Source organism: Mauremys reevesii, linkage group 7, assembly GCF_016161935.1.
Source record: "Mauremys reevesii isolate NIE-2019 linkage group 7, ASM1616193v1, whole genome shotgun sequence".
Classification (NCBI taxonomy): domain Eukaryota; kingdom Metazoa; phylum Chordata; order Testudines; family Geoemydidae; genus Mauremys; species Mauremys reevesii.
The window spans coordinates 23,040,055-23,061,679 of NC_052629.1; the positions used below are offsets into that span (position 1 = coordinate 23,040,055).

The 21,625-nt window shown below is 45.3% G+C and overlaps 1 protein-coding gene across 5 annotated transcripts in view; it reads left to right on the forward strand.

The window, feature by feature from the left end:
- Positions 1-454: 454 nt before the first annotated feature.
- PTPRE (protein tyrosine phosphatase receptor type E) overlaps positions 455-21,625 on the forward strand; it is a 221,866-nt gene continuing 200,695 nt past the window's right edge. The window contains exon 1 of one of the 5 annotated variants that reach the window (XM_039547447.1): positions 455-717. In XM_039547447.1, the coding sequence (XP_039403381.1) occupies positions 616-717 (102 nt within the window). In that variant the 5' untranslated portion in view covers positions 455-615. The other 4 variants (XM_039547441.1, XM_039547440.1, XM_039547442.1 and 1 more) reach the window with 4 other exon arrangements.

Genomic DNA, 21,625 nt, shown 5'->3' on the forward strand with positions numbered 1-21,625 from the left:
CTACAATTGCCTCTCCCCTTGTGGGTTCCCGTACCAGCTGCTCCATGAAGCAGTCATTTAAAGTACTGAGAAATTTGATCTCTGCATTTCGTCCTGAAGTGAAATGTTCCCAGTCAATATGGGGATGATGGTGTAGCTATTTGGACTGTGGGTGCAGCCAGGTGTCTAAATGCTACCATTAGTGCAAACCGTTCAAAACTCTGCCCACAAGTGGGAAGGCCAGCTTTAAAATCCGGCCCTTTGTTGCCATCATTCTGACTGTGTAATTCACTTCTTTCCGGCTGCTCGTCCCTAACCCCAAGTCCCTCTCACCTGCCAGCTCTTAATTCCCCCTCTCCCCTGCCAGCGGCGCTGTCCTCCGCGCCAATCTCTGCCCCCGGCGGCTTTTTTCCTTATTAGCCAGGCCACCCCGCTGTTCCCTTCCCCCTGCCCGCTCCAGTCCCCGCGGGTGCTGGCCCCAGCGCAGCCTCTCCCGGAGCGCTAGGGCTGGATTCCCCGGCGGCCAGCGCTGCGATCCCTCGGGCGAGCAGCAGGCGGCTCCCCGGCTGACGCTGCCGCTGCCGCTTCGGAGCGCACGGCGGAGGCGGAGGTTTGCTGCTCCGGCAGGCAGGGTGAATGCCAGGGCGTCCCCCGCCTGCTGCACCGACCGGGGCGGCCGTGCGCCCGCTGCCTCTGCTTGCGGGCGGCGGCGGGGCCGAGCCGGGCATTCCCCCCGAGGTAAGAGAAGCTGGGTACCAGGCAGTGGGGCCGGGCGAGGCGCACCCGTCCAGCTGGGCATGGGGCTGCTGCTGCTGCTGCAACCCTCGGCAGAGCCAGCCCTGGTGGTGCATTTCTCCAGCCGGAGCCGGGGTGGGGCACAGGCACCGAACCCGCCGCCCAGGCCACTGGGGGCTGCAGCACCAGCTCTGTGCTGCAGACGGTCTCTGTGCTAGAGCGGGCTGAGCTGGCGCTGCCCTGCCCGCTTGCTCGGCGCAGCTGCCCGCGGGGTGCGGCGCGGGATTGCATGTTCCCTGGCAAACAGTGCCGTGGCGGAGCCAATGAGACCGGTGCAGGTGAGAGAGACACATGCTGGCAGTGAGCTGAAGTGAGACACTTACCTGGCAGTAACCTTGAGAAACTCTGATGCCAGCTTGACCAGTCCGAAACAAGGGAATCGGCCGGGGTGTTTGCCCTGCTTCAGCCTTCGGCAGGCTCCGCCGAAATCCCCGCGTTCTCCTGCGCCCAGAGTGCTCCAGCGAGCGCCCTGCCTCGGCTGTTTCCATTGGAAATTGCCATTACTGCTCATCTGCAGTTCTGAGGCCAGAGCTGAAAAAGGGCCATCATCTGACAAACGATTGTACCTTAAGAATACATTTCATTTTCCCTTTTAAGTTCCTGCTCCGGCCAAGGAGGTTTAAAACCCTATGGGTGAAATCCTGGCACTGCTTACATCCATGGCAAAACTCCCCTGGACTTCAGTTAAGCGAAGCCAGGGTTTCACCGTAAGTTTTTAGAGCCTGGATGCTGGCTCTGAGGTAAAATAGTGAATATTTTATAAAGCACTTCACAGGCATTAGCTTAATGGTATAGGTGTGATGTATGGAAGGCAGCTTTGTGGTGCAATACTGCTACCTGTTCTTGCAGTAGTCTGGCTTTTGTGAAGATAATACATAATAGATGTGTGTTTGTGGGGAGTGCTGTGTAGTATTTAGGGGTGTGTGTCCTAATATGAGGGTTAGCATGATTTGGTTGCCTTTCAGGCATTTAAATAAGAACTAAATGTGTTGTCACTTATAAAATGCACGTTATGCTCCCTTCTGCACTCAATATTGGTGTTTGATAAGCACTTACCAACCATGCTCTCAGTTTTAACTGAACGAGAGTAAATAACTCTCCCTGTTTTAAAATATGGATTTGATTTATATTTATCAGGAGCATCTTTTATGCAGCCACTTCTGCCCTAAGGCTTATGTATCTGGCTCTCTGCAACACTAAAATCTATCATAAAATTACTGCTCAGTAAGGTACATTCTGACCATATTTCTTGCCTTAGGTCTTCATGAAATAAGATTATTTTGTTGTTTGTTATTTTTACAATGGTTGTTTTGCAGTGTTGTTCTCCACAGGTGAACAATAATGCACTTGCTACTGCAATTGAGACACTCAAGGTGTAGGAGTGATGGGCGAAGAGATGATTCACTGTAGAATGCTTTCTGCTCTTTAGTCTGTGTGGTGGTGTGTGTGTGTGTTACTGAAATCTGTAATGAAGTAAATACCACGGAAGTACTGACTGTTGAAAATCAAGAGCTTCCTGAATTCCCACAATGCCTCGCAGGACCAACTTTAGGGAAAATGGCACCCTTGTGTTTTGGCACCCCTGGGCTGCGTAAGGGGAGGGTAGCAGCGCAGCAGTTCCTGATGCTCGCCTCACAGCACAACCCAGGTTTGGAAAGTGACTTGGATGCATGGAGCGCTTGGTGTTGCTCTTTGCTCCCCCATCAGAGCCCCCTACAGGGGTGGTGAGGAACATTGGGGGCAGGGGAGAAATGTCACCATTTCTCCCCCCCCCCCATTCTTCTGCTGGGAGGAAGCAGGGAGAAATCTGCTTCCCCTCCGCCCCCCATGCATCAGCTCTACAAGTGTGTGGCGCTCACCTGCCAGTCGGCAGTGTGCACCTCTGTGCTGCTGCATGGTGCCCCCTGACCATGCTGCCCTGGGCCTGCCCCAAAGGCCGGCCTTGATGCCTCTCCCTCAGAAAAAGCCTGGTTGAATCAACAGTCTTTGAAGCGTGTCCTGAAGATGAACAATCACAAGACCAATGTGGCAGCAAATTCTACAGGCTGTCTGTCCATCTAGTCTAATGCAACTGATATTGTGGTATCTGGAGTCATTACTGGGAATGCTCTGCTCAGGCTAAGAGGTGGGAGCCCCAAGTAGGAATATTTCCCCTCCCCCCCCAACACATAATTAATAAAAGCAAATCGGGGCCCCCTTTGAGCTGCTCGGGGCCCTAAGCAATTGCTTAGTCTGCTTATGCTTAGCACCAGCTCTGCCCCCGATGTACAATTCTGGGGACTGTTAGCCAAGCTGAGTTTCTAAGGTACACAGGGAATGAACAACATAGGAACTTTCATTCAAGGATCTCAGAACATTTAATAAACATTCATTGATTAAGCGTCACAACACTCCTGTTAGATAGGTTTATGGTAATCCACAGCTTTTGATGTGTATTTTTCAGTAGTGACAGGCCTGAGCTTCAAAACTGACATACAGTTTTCAAGTTTCCCCAAAGTTTAGAGTTGACTAGGTCTGAGGCTTTTATTTGGGATCATTTCTAAGTCTCTGCTTTGAAAAGACAGGATAAGAGGATTTTTAATTTATTTTGTGCTTTTATGAGGGTTTTGCTGAAAAGGATTTCTCACATGGGTTACATGCCGTCTTTAAACAGCGTATTGAGCCCACTGTGTGTGGTAAAAATTGCTGCATACGAATTTCTGTTCTTTCTTGGATGGGGTAGCGTGGTTTTAAAAAAATCATTTTTCCTCTTTCTCTTTCATATGTTCCCAATCTTGCTTTGTTTTCATGTTTATTTGACTTAGTTGGATTTTTCTTGTGCTTATCCAGAGCTCAAGAAATCTTCCAAGGCTTAAAACATAACAACTTCTTGTAAGCAGGTGGCTTCCCAAACCTGCACCATACCTTGGTCACACAACTTGTAGTGGGTCAAAACTTAACCCCTTCCTGAGTTTTCATTTTATGCCAAATGAAACTACCAAAATGCAACTCAAGCCATTTCCCAGACATTGCTGCTCCCAGTGTTCCTCTTAAAAAACTGCTCAGCCTACACCCCAACTCCTTTTTTCTCAAGAGAGCCACTTCCACTCATTATAAGTGGCTGGAGTAAACCGAGCTTCCTGCAACAGAGAGTCAGCAAAACACACATTTTCCAGCAGGGTCATCCTCTGCTAGCAGGATGGGGATTTCAGGCAAAGGCTGCCAGCCTGTTACACTGACACAGTGCTCTTCATCTCCAAAAATCCAGTTTTAGCAGTCCACGTCTCCTGATTACAGTTGGTATGGCTACTTGCACCTTTTCATGTTCTCTGTGTGTATAAATATCTTCTTTTCCCCCCCAAACCTAATATTTTTGACCACGTCTAATAATTTCCAGTATGGGGTTTCTTACACTTTATCCGGTTCTTTGGACTTTAATAGACAAGATACTACACGAGAGTGGACAGCTAATCTGGTGTGGGATGGTAATTTTTGTTTGTCATATATCTGGATAAGTGTCTTTTTAAAAAGTATGTATTTCTTAGATGCCAATAGGTGTTGGCTCCTTTACTGTATAGATTAGTCGTTCATCGTGCATAGGTTTGACCTTAGGTTGTTACTCTCTGTTTTGTCTGATCCACAGTTTGGACATTTTTTTCATGTAAGTTCTGTTCTTAAATAAATGGCACTAATGTAGGAGACAAATCTGTTTTTAAGAAATAATTTCTAAGGCTATGAGGAAACCTGGAGTACAGAATGGGAACAAAATGGGTAATAAAAAACCCCTACATCATTTGAATAGATCTTAGTTTCCATATGCACTGTAATTAGTGGCTTCTCAAAACTAAGATGGGGGAACTTGACCTTAACTCCTGATGCTAGTTTAATTACGTTCAGCTGGAAGATTGAAATGCCATTTCACAGTACATTTTTATGTGCATAGATGGGAGCTCTCTTTGACAAGTGACTGATTAAGTCTTTCTAACGTTTGGGTGGAAGAATAACAAATCAAAGCTTATAGGTTCTGATACTTTAAGATTGGGGAAGAAAGACATTTATATACTTCTTCCCAGGTACAGCAGCCCCTGTTCCCTCCCTCTGCTAGTGGAGGGGCTGGACCAGCAATGGTGGGAAAGACTGAACAGTGGAAAGGCCATTCTGGGTGGGACAGTCCTCTTTCCTGTTGATATTTTTCTTAGGACTTCCTGGGCAGCCAGTGTTGTTTTTGTCATTTTGCTGAGTAATGCTACAGTAGCATAATGGCATTTGGGCCAGGAGAAGAATGACAGGTGAGGTAGGGCAAGAAGTGGCACGGTGGGGGAGTAGCAAAGATGCCAGAGCTAAGATGGTTCAGAATAGGAAGGGAAACGTGAGAGTCCCAAACAAGGATGGGTGAGAGGGAATTAAATAGAAAAGGATTTCAAAATGAAAAGGGAGGGGAATGCAATAGGGGTAAGAGTCCTGCTGCATCCTCTTCCCTCCTTTTGTCTTTATCATCCTGTTATCTGGTTAGGGTCCAAGGAGTTAATTAAGTGCTTAACTTCACACCTGTGTGATATCCCCATTGACTTTTGAGCTCTGTATCCCATTCTATTCTATAACTGTAAAAGTGTTGTTCTCCCATGTATGAGAACCTACTTCATATCCTCTTTTAAATGGTCTTCATGTATTAAAAAGATTGTCCTTTTTTCTCTCTAATTTTCTATGCACTGGACACCTTTTTTAAAAACAGATCCTTATATAACTGAAAATATTAGTTGTTTACGGTGTTCTTTTTGTGTGTGTTGGTTCCAGGATATTAGAGAGATAAGGTGGGTGAGGTAAAATCTTTTATTGGACAACATCTGTGGTTGAGAGAGGCTAGCTTTTGAGCTACACAGAGATCTTCTTCAGTATGACTTTAAGATGAGTGAACTACAGTAATTTATCTTGAACGTGTGAAGTGCAGGTGCAAGATGATGGCAACTATTTTTATTTTCAGTGAGTGTGTGGTTTTGGTTTGTTTAAGTCAAGGCTTTCATCATCTGTGTGGCTTGAGTTATGATCTCAGTTAAAACTGCTTGAACTCCTGTTCATCTTTGTTTTCCTACTTGCTATTTTAGTTGGCAGTTGTCCTACTCTGTGTCCTTTTTATTGCCCCTCTTCTCTTCCTGCTTACATTGTGGAACCTGCTGCTAACATGAAACTTCTTGTGCAGAGCTGCAGCAGTGGTGCTGAAGCTGTTGGAAGTAGGAAAAAAAACAACCCTCAACTCTGTTCAGGGAATCTATGGGGTTTGGTAGTCTTTATTGCTTCCCTTTCTTCCATGCTAAATGTGGCCTGAATTGAGTCCATATTTCTGTGTTGCGGTAGATTGATGACTAAACTGTAATCTTGGAGTCAGATGCCCCTAAGGTTGACCCTCGTACTCAGCAGATTTGATTGCAGAATCAGGCCTAGATGTGTCAGAGGAACAGCTTGTGTGGATTCTGAGATTTGTGGCTATTGTTCTTTTTTCCTGTAGGAGGATGAATATTAATTGGAAACAGTTTGAACTATAAAACTCTGGCCCTGTGGTCTGTAGGACCTTGGCCTCATATGATGCACATGTTCGTCAGTGAATGAGCCAAGTTTGTTCAGCAAATTGATTTAGGGACCACATACTTATCTGCAAAAACAACAATCTTTCATGGGTTAAAAAACCTCACTTCTTCAGATGCCCAAGCTTTCATGGGTAAAAAAACCTCACTTCTTCAGATGCCCAAGCTTTCATGGGTGAAAAACCTCACTTCTTCAGATGGGTTTTTTTTTTTTACCCGCAAAAGCTTATGCCCAAATAAATCTGTTAGTCTTTAAGGTGCCACTGGACTCCTTGTTGTTTTTGTGGATACAGACTAACACGACTACCCCCTGATATTTGATACTTATCTGCCTTATTCACTGCACTAGTTATGTAGTGCCAAATTATGCTAGTGTCAATGGTAAGCTTTTCTCATTTGCAACACAAAGTGTATGGTGAACAGTGGATGAGGATGAGTTATGCATTTACTGGGGAGGATGAATTGTCCTGTGATTAGTGCAGAGGTCTGGTACCTAGGAGATCTGGGTTCTATTTCTGCCTCTGCCACAGACTTCCTGTGTGATCTTCGACTTGTCAGTCTTTCTGTTCCTTAGTTCTATCAGCAGTAGTACAGATGTAGTACTCTCTGACTGGGTATTGAGAGAATAAATTCATTCAGATTTTTGAGATGGGCGTGCTACAGTGATGAGAACCAGGGTCAGGCCAAGGGTGGGGGGAAAAAACAATTCTTATTCAGCACAGAGGTAGAATGGTGTGTGGCAGATGAGACACATTGAACAATGAACATAAAAAGGAATATTTAACAGTTGCCTCATTCACTGAGGCCAGTCCATCTTGTGCACTGAATGAGTCAAAGGGTGTGGGGGGAGATAGCATGTGATCACCTTATGACGTACTGAGAGAGATGTCTGTGTCAGATTATGAATTCCATTTTGGTTTTGTGAACTCTATGTTGTATTTCAACTTCTATTTTTAACGTAACCTTCATTGTGGCTTAGAGCAGGGCTTCCCAAATTGTGGGCCATGGCCCAAAGGTGGGCGGCGACAGTGATGGGTGGTCTGCCAGCGCAACTGCATTCTCCATTAACTGTTTAGTTTCAAAGTTCTCGAAGCATTTCTTTCAGTGCATATTGCTAGGGATTTCTGTCATTATAATTGTTTACATTGAAATGAAGAAAAGGAAAGGTACATTGCTTAGTTACAGTGATATAGTTAATATGTAATAATTCAAATTAATAATTTTCCTGAAGAAGTGTTAACAGTGGGCTGCAGTGTCTATTGCAGCTGCACAGGTGGGCCTCAGGTAAAAAAAAGTTTGGGAACCCTTGGCTTAAAAGAATCCATTGTGTAGCAGGGACTTGGCATCTAGTGGAGGGAGAGTGTGGGAAGCTGTGACAGAGCAATCAAGGGCCATCAGTATTAAATAGTTCTACTCTAGTGCAACAATGGGTTTTCTGCCAGCAGGGCAGTTGACCTGAGCAATCTCTACCCTGTAGATGAAGGGTGGGTTGGGGTTGGAGTCTGGAAAAATTTCCCCGTAAAAGTCCATGGGCAGAAATGGGGACAGAAGCTGTTTTTCAAAGAGGAATGCTCTCTGTGTGGAGGAGGGCCATTCCATCTCCAGAATCAATAAGGCTAGAAGGGCTGCTTGGCCTAAGGAGTTGGACCAAACCCAGAGGTCAGGAGGTGGTGAGGTCAGACTGAAGGGGATTGCATTGATGTTAACTCTCTTGTATGTCTAAAGGTAGGGTGTGTGTGTGTGTGTGTGTGCGCGTGCGCGTGAGAGAGATTCTTTTGCTATACATGTTTCCTCACTTCTCTGTCATGTGGTCCCTAAAAGGTGCAGTTAGAAAACCACTGCCAGGTGGACTGTTGCAGGGGTCTGGGAGGAGAGACGTATTGAAGCATTCGGAGAGCTGAGGTACTGATTATGGGGGTTAGGTGGTTGGACTGCAAGGCTCCGCTGCCCAAGAGGGGTGTCAGGCATGAGGTCTATACCTGGGAATGTGCTTGAGAGACTGAGATCAGAATATTGATCAGTTGCTACTCAGACCAAAAGGGGTTTAGGGACACATGAAATTCAGTGGCTGGGTGCAATCACAGGGGACTCCTGTCCTCGGATTTACAAACAAAACTCATTGTGAAGTGGAAGTTGAAAATGTGTTTCAGTCTAGCTAACACCTTACAAAAATTTTACATCCTCATGAAAAAACAAATGTTAGAATGTCTGGAAATGAACAATTAAGAAATCCATTCTGTTCCCTGCTGCACTACTCTCCCCCAAATTAATGTTGTCTTCTAAAATTTTCAAAAATATACACAGACATGAAGTAACAAATTACTCAAAAATTACCAAACCTAATATTTCTCTTGAAGGGGCACACTTCATAATCTAGTAATTTATTTTGACCTTTGTGTCTATTTTGTTTCTTATTGCAAATTTTAGGCTGTTGAGTGTGGAAAATGGATTGTGTGATAGTGAGGAACAGGCTGGGTCCCTGAACTGTTTGTTTCCAGGTATTCTACACATTTTAAAAAAAATAGCATTAGATTTTGTTGTAAAGAAAGTAATGTTTTAATTTGACTTAATTGAAATATTCATAAGCTTAACTCTTTTTAATTACATATTTTGTTGTCAGGAGTAGTAGAGATCATCAATAGGTGCATCTTAGGGCTTGTTTCTACTAGAAAAATGTTCAGTTACAACAGTGTAATTATACTGTTGTTACACTTGAGGGTTAGCTATATGGGTATAATTCCCCCATTTGGGACTCTTATTCCAGAATAAAAATGTGTTTTGGCTTAGTTTAATCACTTCCAAAGTGACATAAGGTAAACTGAAAAGAGGCACTCTTGCACTGCGCTAAGAGTATCCATACGGGAGAGTTACACTGATAAAATTATAGTGGTTTAAATTCACATCCTACCTTTATACTGATATAACTTTCCAATGTAGACAGGCCGTTATACCTAACAAATAATTGTATGTATCTAACTGTAGCTGTATCTAACTGTAGCTGTATAATAAAGTGTCACTGAGGACAAGTGAACAAAGGAAAACTTTAACTCAAGTTTTCAGAGGTGGTACGCTAAGTAATGCATTAGTCCACTGTTCCTTTCAGCACCAGATTTGCGTCTTTAGTTCTGTTTTTCAGAAATGGCCTGTAGAACACTGACTACCATTTGTGGGTTTATTATTATGGAAGGGGTTTCTATTTTTTTTTTAAGTTGATTTTGCTTTACTTCACTTCAAAGATGCTATTGGATGCCTATTTTTCCCTTTATATTGATAGCCAATATATGTGACTAGGAAACTGGCCACCCTATGGCCTTGTTACCACGGCATTAGGATGGACAGTTCTTTAGGAAATCCCAGAGATAATTGCTGTTTTTAAATATAAGGGACGAAACAGAATAGTAACTTTTATGGGAGATGCTTGATTTCACATATGCACTAAATATTTTATATTTTATCCTCTTGTTTATTTTCGCCACTTGTTTGTAGGTACTACTGCTACATTTTTGCCTGAAAACAGAATCTTTGTTTTGAAAGTACTCCTCTGTTTCTTTTGTTATCCTTTGTGAGGATGTAATCTATTTTGCAGCAACTATTTTAAAACTTAAACAGCGTTGACAGCATTTAAATAAAATTTAGGGTATCCCAAAAAAGCTGTACAAAGAAATGAATCAGATGCTATCAGTGAAATGACTGTACAAAATGAATGCGGTTGCAATCAAATGCTGCTCATGTCCTTGGATATGAAATTATTTTAATGATTGAGGGGAACATAGGTCTGAGCATAAGGCACTGATAACTCTTCCACACCCCAGCCTCATCTTTTTTCCACCCAAGGTAGGCAGACAATGTGCACTTCCACCTGGAAATCAGTATAGATAGGCTGAAGAGACCTTAATTAATTCACATCAGAGGGCAAGGATTACCTCCAAAGAATGAGTGAGCAGCAAGAGCAACTGAACACTTGAGAAACTAAGATGGAATTTTCATGTAAATCCTTTTAACAAGAAATAACACAGGTAAGAGATGCACAGAAAATATGATTAGATAGTAGCATTCATTAAAATGTGAGGGGAGATCCTAGGAACATCTGCAGGAGTACCATGAATGCAGTGTGTATCCTATTAAAGATGGACTAGGAGATACGGGAGATCCCACAAATTCCTCAGAGATCCTGCTGCTTTTTAATGGGTGGTACTTTATAAGCAGAATTGTTTCTTTAAAGTGGTGTTTAGTTTTAAAATGTGAGCAGTATTGCACATAATTTTAAATTAGATATTTCAAATTAATTTGTGAATAATATAGCAAAAACAATGCCAAGCAATATTCTTTGTCCTCAGGCATGGTATATAACATATGTAAGCTGGAAGACTTTTTAATTTACTGCTCACATATAATGCATATTGGTACAATGCAGCTTGCCTACATTGCCTCCCTACAGATTGTAAAATATGACCTGCAGGGAATATGGCTATTGCATCCACTTGCATGTTATTGCCTTGGAGTACAGAGGATCTTTTGATTGATTGGCAATTGTAGCTAAATGTGTAGGCTTTCACTTTAGTGGCTTGTGGTGAGCAGATCTTTGTTTCTTGATAATCATTTTATTATCGATTTCTTGAAACATCACTAATGAAAACAAACTCAAATACAGTTTGGTTCCCTATAATCCAAGGCATCATAAATTGAATGGATATGTTATTACAAAGTACTGTATCTTGTGTTTTGTGTAGAGTGTAGCTATAGGTATCACTTATAGAATGCTAATTTTACAAATTGCTAACTATCACTTGCCATCCTATATAATAGTTCAAATATTGTTTTAACTTGTGTGCTCTTGGACACAGCAGAATTCAAGCTTACTGAAATGTGGCTGAAGTGGCCCGTTTGCTACATGCATACTTTGTGTAAAAATGTAATCTTATTTTACACTTTTCCCCCCTCTCTTGTTGCCTGTGCCCTTCTGCATGCTAATCCTACTGAAATGTGTGTTGCTGTGGATTCCCTGTGCAGTTTGATTCACAAGGTATATTGTGCACCCCATAGTATAATAAGGAACAATAGTTTGAAAAATATGGCTATTTTCATTTCTGGCATTGGTTGATAAAAAATTATACCTATACTTCTAGAGAATATGTAACAAATGTTAATATTTGTATAAACTGGAGTGAAAATATGATACTGTGCAGGCTGAGGACTAGGAGAATGCTGGCAGAGGCAATTTATTGAAGTATTGTGTGCTCACCCGCTGTAAAATAGATACGCTTTAACAGGATTTATTTTTCCTTTTGGTTATTATTGCAGTATTGGACTGTATTTTAAAGCCATACATCCAGTGTTATTTTGAATTCAGTTTACTTCCCGAAGGTGTAATGATTTCAGTGTTGATATCATCTGGCCTACCGAAATACTTTGTATTCAGTGCACAATGAGTCTCTGGAGATTTCTTTTTGCAGAATAGAGGAGGTTGACACTGGCTGCAGACTTTCAATTGTACAGTTTTCTTATCCTTTTTTGTTTTTTCTTTTAATAAATGAATAAGTCCATTGATAATGCACTACAAAAGGCTGGTGGTCTGAACAAGCATGAGCAAAAAAGCCAGGGTGTCTGTCTCTGAGTTTACCTTCTCTGTCTTCTACAGAAGGGATAAGAAAGTGCCCTAACTGAAAAGTCTGGGGGAACTGTCAGAGGTGTAAGACATCTGTGGACACTATGTGCTTTATTGCTACCAGTCACTCTTGTTCGTGTCCGGGGCCTTTTAGAGCATGACACCTGCAGGCACTGTGCTGCTCTCGGAACTCCACTTGATGGGGCGACACAATCAATGTTCATCAGCATGCTGTGCTTTGGGGCAGGGTAGCATGTCATAGAGACTAATTGTATCCTGCCTGAGCCCTGGGTCTCAGCCAGCAGATCTGGATCTTTGAGATTCTTTATTGGGGAACTTCTGCCGGACATTGGAAAGTACGCCATGGAGCCAGCATTCCCCCTTTCCATGCCTTCTCTGGTGCTCATCTGCACATGGATTATCCCCCTCCAATAACAGTTGTGAGTGAGACTGTTACCCTAGTATAGAAGTGTAAAATCAATCTCTGATTTGGGAGTGGGCGTAAATGGGGCATAGAATAATTGTTATATTTACATTGCTGTAGCCCCAACGGTCTCAATCAAGATCAGAGCACCACTGAGCTGGCACTGTCCAAACACAAAGCAGGCCTAGTCCCACAGATTTATTGGTCCCCCACCTCCTAATGAGGTATTTATGTTCAGAGATGTTTGCAGATTAAGAAAAGCCAAAATCTGAGATAAATTTGACCTAGTAATGTTTTTCAGCTGCTTGTAACAGCAATTATCATGAATCACAGGAAGAATTATTGTTGTGTGTGGAACTTTAAAAACTCTAGTAACTGCAGGCCCAGTTCTTCAGTGACCTATCCCTTTGCATATGAATGAGCCACTGCTAAGGAGTTGCAAAATATTTGTAAGCCCCCACCCTGGGAAATATCTTTGGTGCAGGAGACCTCTCCACCAAGTGCACAGCCAGCCCTGCTGACATGGAGTATGGCTACACTGCATCTGAGAGTAGCAGACTTGCACTAGCTTGGCTTGAGCCAGCATGATAAAAATTGTGTGGATGTTGGGGCAAGGGTCGCAGCTTGGGTTCTCAAGCTGAGGTGAACCCCAGGCTCTGAGCTTGGATGGCTCGCTCAACTCTCTGCCGGAGCCACAATGGCCACATTGCTGTTTTTAGCATGCTGGCTTGAGCTGAACTGATGCGTTTGTCTACCTGGGCTGGCAGGCTTGCTTCCAGCTGCAGGATAGACATACTGTCTGGGTCCCTTGGGTAGGGGACACTCCAAAGCATGTTATAGCCAGGATGTTCTTATGCCTTGACCTTTTGCTCTATAGCAGGGGTGGCCAACCTGTGGCTCCAGAGCCACGTGGACTCTTCAGAAGTTAATATGCGGCTCCTTGTATAGACACCAATTCGGGGGCTGGAGCTACAGGTGCCAACTTTCCAGTGTGCCAGGGGGTCCTCACTGCTCAACCCCTGGCTCTGCCACAGGCCCTGCCCCCTCCCCTGAGCAGGGCCGCCCAGAGGATTCAGGGGGCCTGGGGTCTTTGGCGGCGGGGAGTCCTTCCGCTCCAGGACCCGCTGCCGAAGTGCCCCGAAGACCCTAGCCGCCGAATTACCGCCAAAGACCCGGCACTTTGGCGGCAGGTCCCGCTTCAGTGGTAATTCGGCGGCGGGGAAGGACCCCCCGCTGCTGAAGACCCGGAGTGGAAGAAGCTCTGGGGGCCCAGGCCCCGCGAGAGTTTTCCGGGGCCCCCGGAGCGAGTGAAGGATCCCGCTCCAGGGGCCCCGAAAAACACTTGTGAGGGCCCCGGGGCAAATTGCCCCACTTCCCCCCCCCTTCTCCGGGCGGCGCCCTGCCCCTGAGCCTGCCATGCCCCTGCTCCTCTCCCTCTCCCCCCAGAACCTCCTGCATACCACTAAACAGCTGACTGGGAGGTGCGGGGAGAGAGGGGGAGGTGCTGATCGGCAGGGCTGCTGGTGCGTGGGAGGCGCTGGAAGCGGGGGAGGTGGGGCTGATGAGGGGCTGCTAACGTATTACTGTGGCTCTTTGGTAATGTACATTGGTAAATTCTGGCTCCTTCTCAGGCTCAGGTTGGCCGCCCCTGCTCTATAGGCTTTGGGGTGTAAACTAGGGCAGCCCATGTGCACCAATGGCTGAACTAGCCTCCAGCAGCCCCCAGAATGGGAGCACACAAATCAGGCTTTGCACCCGTGCAGGGATGAACTGGGTTCTGTGTGTGGTTAGTGCCCTTTTTTGTTTGTTGGCCTCAGTCTCCAGCCCAGTTCTACTTGCCACTACTAAGTCTTCTGAATCCTGCCATGCACAGGCCAACCGACAGCAATTCCGGGCCCCAGTGCAGAACAGTCAATGGACACTTCTGGCACGGCCATGGCTTCTGCATGCCCGCCTGGCTGCCACCCAGTGCCTGCCTAGGAGCCCTGCGGCCTGCCTGGGAGATTTAAAAGGGCCCAGGGCTCCCAGCTGCCGCTATTGCAGCAGTGGTGGTGGCCGGGGGCTCCTGGGCCTTTTAAAATCACCTGGGCAATTGCACTCTTTGCCCCCTCCCCACTCCTTTGGCAGGCCTGTCCGTGCAAAAACGTTCCAGACCTTCAGAGTGTAGTAAATTCACACTGGACCAGTTAATCCCCACACACAGTAAATAGGAAACAGCAAAAGCAACTAAAGTTGTTACCCAGTTAGTGTCATTTTGGTTGATTTAAAAAGGCATGAGATCTGACCAACATAAATAGGGCCTTACCAAATTCAAGGCTGTGAAAAATGCGTTGTGGACAGTGAAATCTGATTTCCCCCCGGAAAAGCTGGCTATTGTTGGAGGCAGGGGCGGCTCTAGCTATTTCGCTGCCCCAAGCACGGTGGCACACCGTGGGGGGTGCTCTGCCGGTTGCTGGTCCCGCGGCTCTGGTGGACCTCCCGCAGGGCGTGCCTGCGGCAGGTCCACCAGAGCCACGGGAGCAGCGGACCCTCTGCAGGCACGGCTGCGAGAGGTCCACCGGAGCCGCCTGCCGCCCTCCAGGCGACCGGCAGAGCGCCCCCCGCAGCATGCCGCCCCAAGCACGCGCTTAACGTGCTGGAGCCTGGAGCCGCCCCTGGTAGGAGGATCGCAGTATTGCCACCCTGACTTCTGTGCTGCTGCTGGCAGCAGTGCTGCCTTCAGAGCTGGACAGCCAGAGAGCAATGGCAGCACCCAGCTCTGAAGGCAGCACTGCATCCAGCAGAAGCACAGAAGTGAGGGTGGCATGGTATGGGGAGACATCACTTTTTGGGGCGGGGCAGGGCCAGCCATATGGGTGGGCTCTGGAGTCGGGGGGCACTGTGGTCGCCCCACCTGCCCCACACATACAGCCAGCCCAGGGCCTCTTTAACCTCTGAGTACTGGGAAGGAGTAGGGCTGGGGGCGCCTTGGCTGGGGCTCCTCCTGTTCACTGGGCTCCAGTTGCTAGTCCTGGCCAGGCTTTGGAGGGATGGGACTTCCTCTTCCTCTGTATGGGCCTCTTCTGAGGCTGGGTCTGACCCACCTGCGGCAGTGGCACAGACGTAAGGGTGGCAATACCATACCACGTCACTCTCACTTCTGCACTGCTGCTGATGGTGAGCAGTTGCTGTGCCTTCAGAGTGGCAATTGCTGTGCCACTCTGAAGGCACAGCAATACCGTGACCCTTCCCCCCCACACACAATAGCCTAGCAACTCCTCCTACAACCCCTTTTTGAGTCAGGACCCCCACAGTTACAACACCATGAAATTTCAGATTTAAATATCTGAAACTGTGAAATTTAAGATTTTTAAAATCCTATGACCATGAAATTTACCAAAATGGACTATGAATTTGGTAGGGCCCTAAACTTAATACTGCTTTTGGACCTGTAGTGTAGCTCCCATTAGAACAGGAAGTAGTATTTTTGTGGGGAGTTTCAGTAAGTGAATGTAAGAAGGAAAAAAAAAGGAAAATTAAACTTTTTAAATACTTTAAAAAATGCAGCGGGCCTGATCCTTAACTTCAGTGGAGCTATGCCAATTTATACGAGCTGATGATCTGGCCAATACTGGCATATTTTTGGAAGCACCTTGAAACAGATCTAGAATCTGTGATTAACTTCAGCAAGTGATTGACGAGAGGCCAAGTTCTTCCGGAGTTCTCAACTGTTTGGTCTTAATATGAGTTGAGGAACTTCCGCACCTCACAGAATCAGGCTCTAAGTCTCCAGTTCACACATCTTGCAATGATTGGTTCTTGGAAATATGCTGGTACCATCATCTGTAACTTCCTGATCAGATTCTTCTTATGATAAAAGTTCCTAATGCTAATCTGACTTGCCTAGGAGAAGGAAAGTACCTAGCACTTTTAATGCTTTTAGTGCTAAAGACTTAACTTGGGAAGCATTTCTGATAAATACTGTAAGTTAGCAGTAGGATTGAGAGATACTAGCAAGTAAAAAGGTAGCAATGGAAAATCTCTTGCACAACTTACATAAAGAAACAAATGAGAACAGCTTGCATATTGAACATGTCTGGAAATAGATAACTATTTTATATAGGAAAATCATGAATCCCTAAAACTAAGAAACCTTGATCAGGATGTACAGGTTTGGCTGTTACTAACTGGTAGCACTGTTCTTTATTACAGACAGTGTGCAGAAAGAGAGAGCATAGTAAAAAAGGCCTTCTATGTCAAATGTCATGGATTAACCTCATCTCCTTTCAAGTCCTAAAACAGATGATAGTGCGATCAGAAAAAGAAGACCTCAAGCATTGCTGGGAAGAATGCTGTTTAGAAGAAGCTTTGTATAAGTAGAGGTAAAAGGATGAAATTTAATAATGGGGGAAATCAGCTAGATATCAGGAGACTTCCTGACAGAAGGGTCTGTTAGCATTGTCTTCAAGTGGTGGAAACTCCATTGTTTGTGACATTTAACACTGTCAGACAAAACTGAAATATATACCTTTGAGGAGACTCTTGCTTTGGCAGGAAAGTACAGTGGGTGAGTTAATAGGGGTTTGTCTACATGGCACTGCCAAAGCACTCTAGAGGGGCGTGATTTGTAGAGTGCTCTGTGTTGCCCTCTGACTGCCCCATATAGCTCCTGCTGGTCTAAAATGTACATAGTTTGCGTTACCATAGTCCTGTGAACTAAGTACCTTTTAGAGCACACCAGCAAGGTCTTCATGGGACAGTTAGAGGGCAAAGTGTTAGTGCTTTACAAATCACATCCTCTAGAGCACTTGCTGCTCCATGTAGAGAAGCCCTAAGTCTTTTCCACCTTCAGTTTCTGTCATTGTATGAAAATGCTAGTGGATATTTCAGAATGAAATATGCATCTGCACACTCATGCAGGGTCTTCATTTCTCCAGGCAAAAACTCAAAACTACAGGTTTTCTGTTTTTTTAGAACTGGGATGTGCTTGTATTTCTGTGGTATTTGTCCTTTTTACAAGATGCTGTTGTCAGACGCTCCCGGTGTGGTGCTCTGCTCTGTTCAATGTTGATATAAATCAGCTGCGTGCGTATGTTCCCTCTGTGTGCTGCCCCAGCTCTGCACAGATAGCTGACACAGCAGACCCCGAGAGAACCCCCAATGACCACGGACTCTAGTAAGGTACGAAGGCACGTCGGCCAGGTTTATTGTCGAAGAGAAACAGTGTCTCCAGCTCCTTGGCAAACGAAGTCCAAGGTGCTGCTAAGGTGCAGCTAGCAAGTACTTGTGTGCTCCCTGGAATGGACTCAGCTCAGTCAGTGGCGGGACTTTCCACTGCCCCCTACGCTGGACAAAGACACTGCCTCAGGGATGCATTCTTATACACAGGTACAAACAAGTTACACATCACTCCTGATGTATTGAGGTGCAACCCTTCTACGTAGCAAGGTACAACCCCTCTACGTGGTAAGGTGCCGCCTCTCATCTTGTACATGTTGGTTCGAACAAAACAACTCTACCATCATATTACCCTTTTGGCCCTGTCATTGGGATGGGTCAGCTTGTTCCTTGTTATCTGTGTGGAGTGTACAAGTATATGAATGTTCTAATATCTGGTGTCCAGTACCTTTTAGTATGTCTCTTTTTGCAGCATCAGCCCTTTCCTTGGCAGCTTCTGTGAGCAGGGCCTGCCTCTGGCTCAGAGCTTCACTTTGCTTTATGTTAGCAAAGTCTTGTCCATTACTTTAGTTCAGGCCTTAGGCCTCATACCAGGCCTCTGATACCAAGGTTTATATCTCAGGGCCTCCTCTTACTACAGGTGCCACTGGCCAAAGAGAAAACTGAGGTAAAAACAGAAATGTATTGTAATTCAATAAAACACCTACTATAATAAACTATATTTGAAGGACTGTGAAAATAATCTAAGTGGTTAACATTGTGTATAAGGTGTATTACGTGTCCTATTCAATGAGTGCTGAAATAATAATGAGTCTAGATGACCGTGGGAACAGAATACAGATTGGAGCATGAAAGAGATTGTATAAACTTGTGTGCAAAGAGTATGGCTCTTCACCTTGTTACCTAAACTAGTCAACAGTTTTTTGTAAAAAATAAAAAAGTAATCTCTCTTGCTCTCACTGACTTTGACTGACACACACACACACACACACACACACACACACACACACACACACACACACACACACACACACACACACACACACACACACACACACACCCCTACCTGTAACAGGATACTGTCAAAGTTGACAGGCCCAAAGTCTAACCCCCTTCTAACAAATGCTTCTTTTAAAGTGTCGCTTGGATACTTGGACATTGTGGTGATGAACGTGGTATAAAAATATGGACAGTCCCCTCCTCCGACTAAATGGGGAACATCTATCAGTGTTAGAATTGCAGTCCTGGGGCATCAATCCAGGGTGAAAATTATTGTGTGTTTTTATGGGTGGTCATACAGGGTCTGAGCCAAAGCCCACTTAGGAAAATGGAAAGGTTTCCACTGACTTCAATGGGCTATAGCTCAGACCCACATACCATAAGTCATGTCACTTCTCCACACTCCTTTCCCTGCCTCTTCTGTTCTTTTGAACTAGCAAAGTACTGATAATGATGACCTTGAGACTCAAGATCTGTTCATAAGCATGTGGTCCTAGCCAAGGATCTTCATGAGGACAGGGCTCAACTTTTCTAAGCCTGTTGGTATCTTGTGTAGAAATGGTCCTGTGAGTGTGACTTCACTCCAGAAGTTTATTACTAAATGCTCTCAAACAATATTTTTGTTATTTTATCTGCACTACGTGCTTCTCATCTAGGCATTGGGTGCTTATTAGATGGTATCATACAATGCTTTCCTTTGCTCCTGATGTTTATCGCTCATGTTTTCACAGATCTCTGGTCCCTTAGTTTTGTTTGCCATAGGAGAAGGCATTCATCTCCTTTTGAAAATACATTGCCTCATTCGTGATTCTATAGGATGACTAGAATGGCACTCAAGAGTTGAATCAGGATAAAACTAGTGTCTGGACAATTTTGAGAGTTCATAATTGAAGACTTATTTCTAGTGAGTTGTTTTAAATCAATCATTTTCTTGTCATTTTTTGCCTTTGTGTAGAGAACTGTATTTTCTTGGTTTCATTGTAGTTCTCTTACTACACCAGGTGCATTTTAATCTGTTTCTTGGAAGGGTAGTGCACATTTTTAATTCTTCCTTCACATTCATAGAAAGAAACTTAGTACAAACAACAATCCTTCATCGTCGCAGTAAATGACTAGGTAATTTATTTATTTTGAAAATCTTTAAATCATATTGATTTGTAGGCTACTGCTAAATGCTGAGGTTTTTGTTGTATTCCTAAATTTCTTGAGTTGAAATCTTCAAGTTCCAGTGTTCTAATATAAATTTTTTGGGGTAAAGGCTTGAATTTAGTATCCATTGTTTTGGATATCACTAACTTTCCTAACACATTTATTATTTTACATATTTCTTTATTAACAATTTACACTTATTTTTTTCTCAACCAGATTACTCACCCTGAGAACTTGTAGCTGTTTTTTAAAAATAAATACTTAACCTTAAAATCTTCCACCACAGACTTCATCTGTATTGATTGTTCCATCATTTCCTGCCTCATCCTACTTTTTCCCCAAACTATTTTCCCTTTTAATAAATCCTATCTTCTTCACTTCCTTTCATTTCTTTACTAGTGTTTGAATTTCATTCCCCATTATCTCTCTGTTCATCTTTCTTTCTTTGCCTTTCTAGTCCTAAACCCTGCCCATAATATATCTGATATATTTGCCTGTGCTACAAAGCCAAGCTTCTTTCCAGCTATTAGAATACTTCTGATTTGAGCAAGCAATGAGTACTGTCTGCATCCAAATTCCAAGCATCTGGACAAATTTAAAATGTTTCTGTTTCTTTAAATCTAGATTTACATTTTGAACATCTGTTTGTACAGAGCAAAAGGATGCATCTAGCTCTTGTGATGACCGTGCATATTGTCACTTAAAATATTAAATTGTTACTGAGCAACATGAATTTCTCTGATGCTCTTTCATTTTGCTAATCTTGTACTATTGAGTTGGTTTATGAATTGTCACCGAGTGCAAGGTCATGGTAAAACAGCTTTCATACTGCAGAAGAAAAGGCTGTGTATAACCATGCTAAAATTAGGTTTGCTTTTCCTGTTAAATATCGCAGATCAGTTTAAATGGATTTCATTACCATTTTGTTTGCAAGTGTCAAAATCTCATTAATTTTAAGTCAAACTACCTAGCTTGCTGTTTCAAATTACTTTTAAATTACACATGTGCTGATCAGTCTTGAAAAGCTAAATTAAAACCTGAACTAGGGCACATCTCAAGACCACAGCTACCAGGGCGGGCTCTAGGCACCAGCAAACGAAGCACGTGCGTGGGGCCGCACATTTTCAAGGGCAGCATTCTGGCCATCTTTTTTTTTGCTTCCGGTGGCAAAAGCCTAGAGCCGGCCCTGGCAGCAGCAGTGCGTCTGCGTAGGAGGCGCCCTGGGGCTGCTGCGGTTCGCTCTGCGGGGAATCAGTGCCGCACCTTGTGGCTGGAATGGGCAGGCTCCAAGTGGGGGACACTTGGGCTGGGGGCCGCCCCACACGGTGCACGGAGCCTCCGGCAGGTGCTGCAGGGTGGCTGCCCCCCCAGCGCCACAGCCGGGGCTGGGCGAAGTGGCCTGAGCCGCCCAGGAACTGCGGCAGGGCGGCCAGAAGCAGCAGCAGCAGCAGGGCTATAGAGTGCAGGGTGCAGCTGTGCAGGGCCCGCGTCCCGCTCTCCGGAGCTCCGCTCCCTCTGGGGCTCCTCAGCCCCCTGCTGGGCCGGTCCCCTGGTTCTGCCCTCCCGGGTCCCGGCCGGACCTGGAAGCAGGAGCCCTGGCTGGAGGGACCCTGGGCCAAGGCGCGGCCCGGGAGCCCCGCTGCTTACCCTGACCCTGCCAGCGCTGGACCGGCTGGAGGCGAGGGGACAACGGCCGGAGTCATCACTGGTGGGGGAAGCCCAGGGCTGGGGCAGCAGAGGGTGCGGGTAGGGTGGAGAGCCCAGCGCTGGGGCCTCAGGGTCGGTGGATGGGGAGGGGGAGAGAGAGCCCAGGGCTGGGGTGACAGGGGGTGCGGGTGGCGGGGGAGAGAGAGCCCAGGGCTGAGCTGGGGGGCAGCCAACTTTTTTGTTGTTGTTTGTTTTGTTTGGGGCGGCAAAAAACCTAGAGCCAGCCCTGACAGGTACTAATCTACTGGCCGA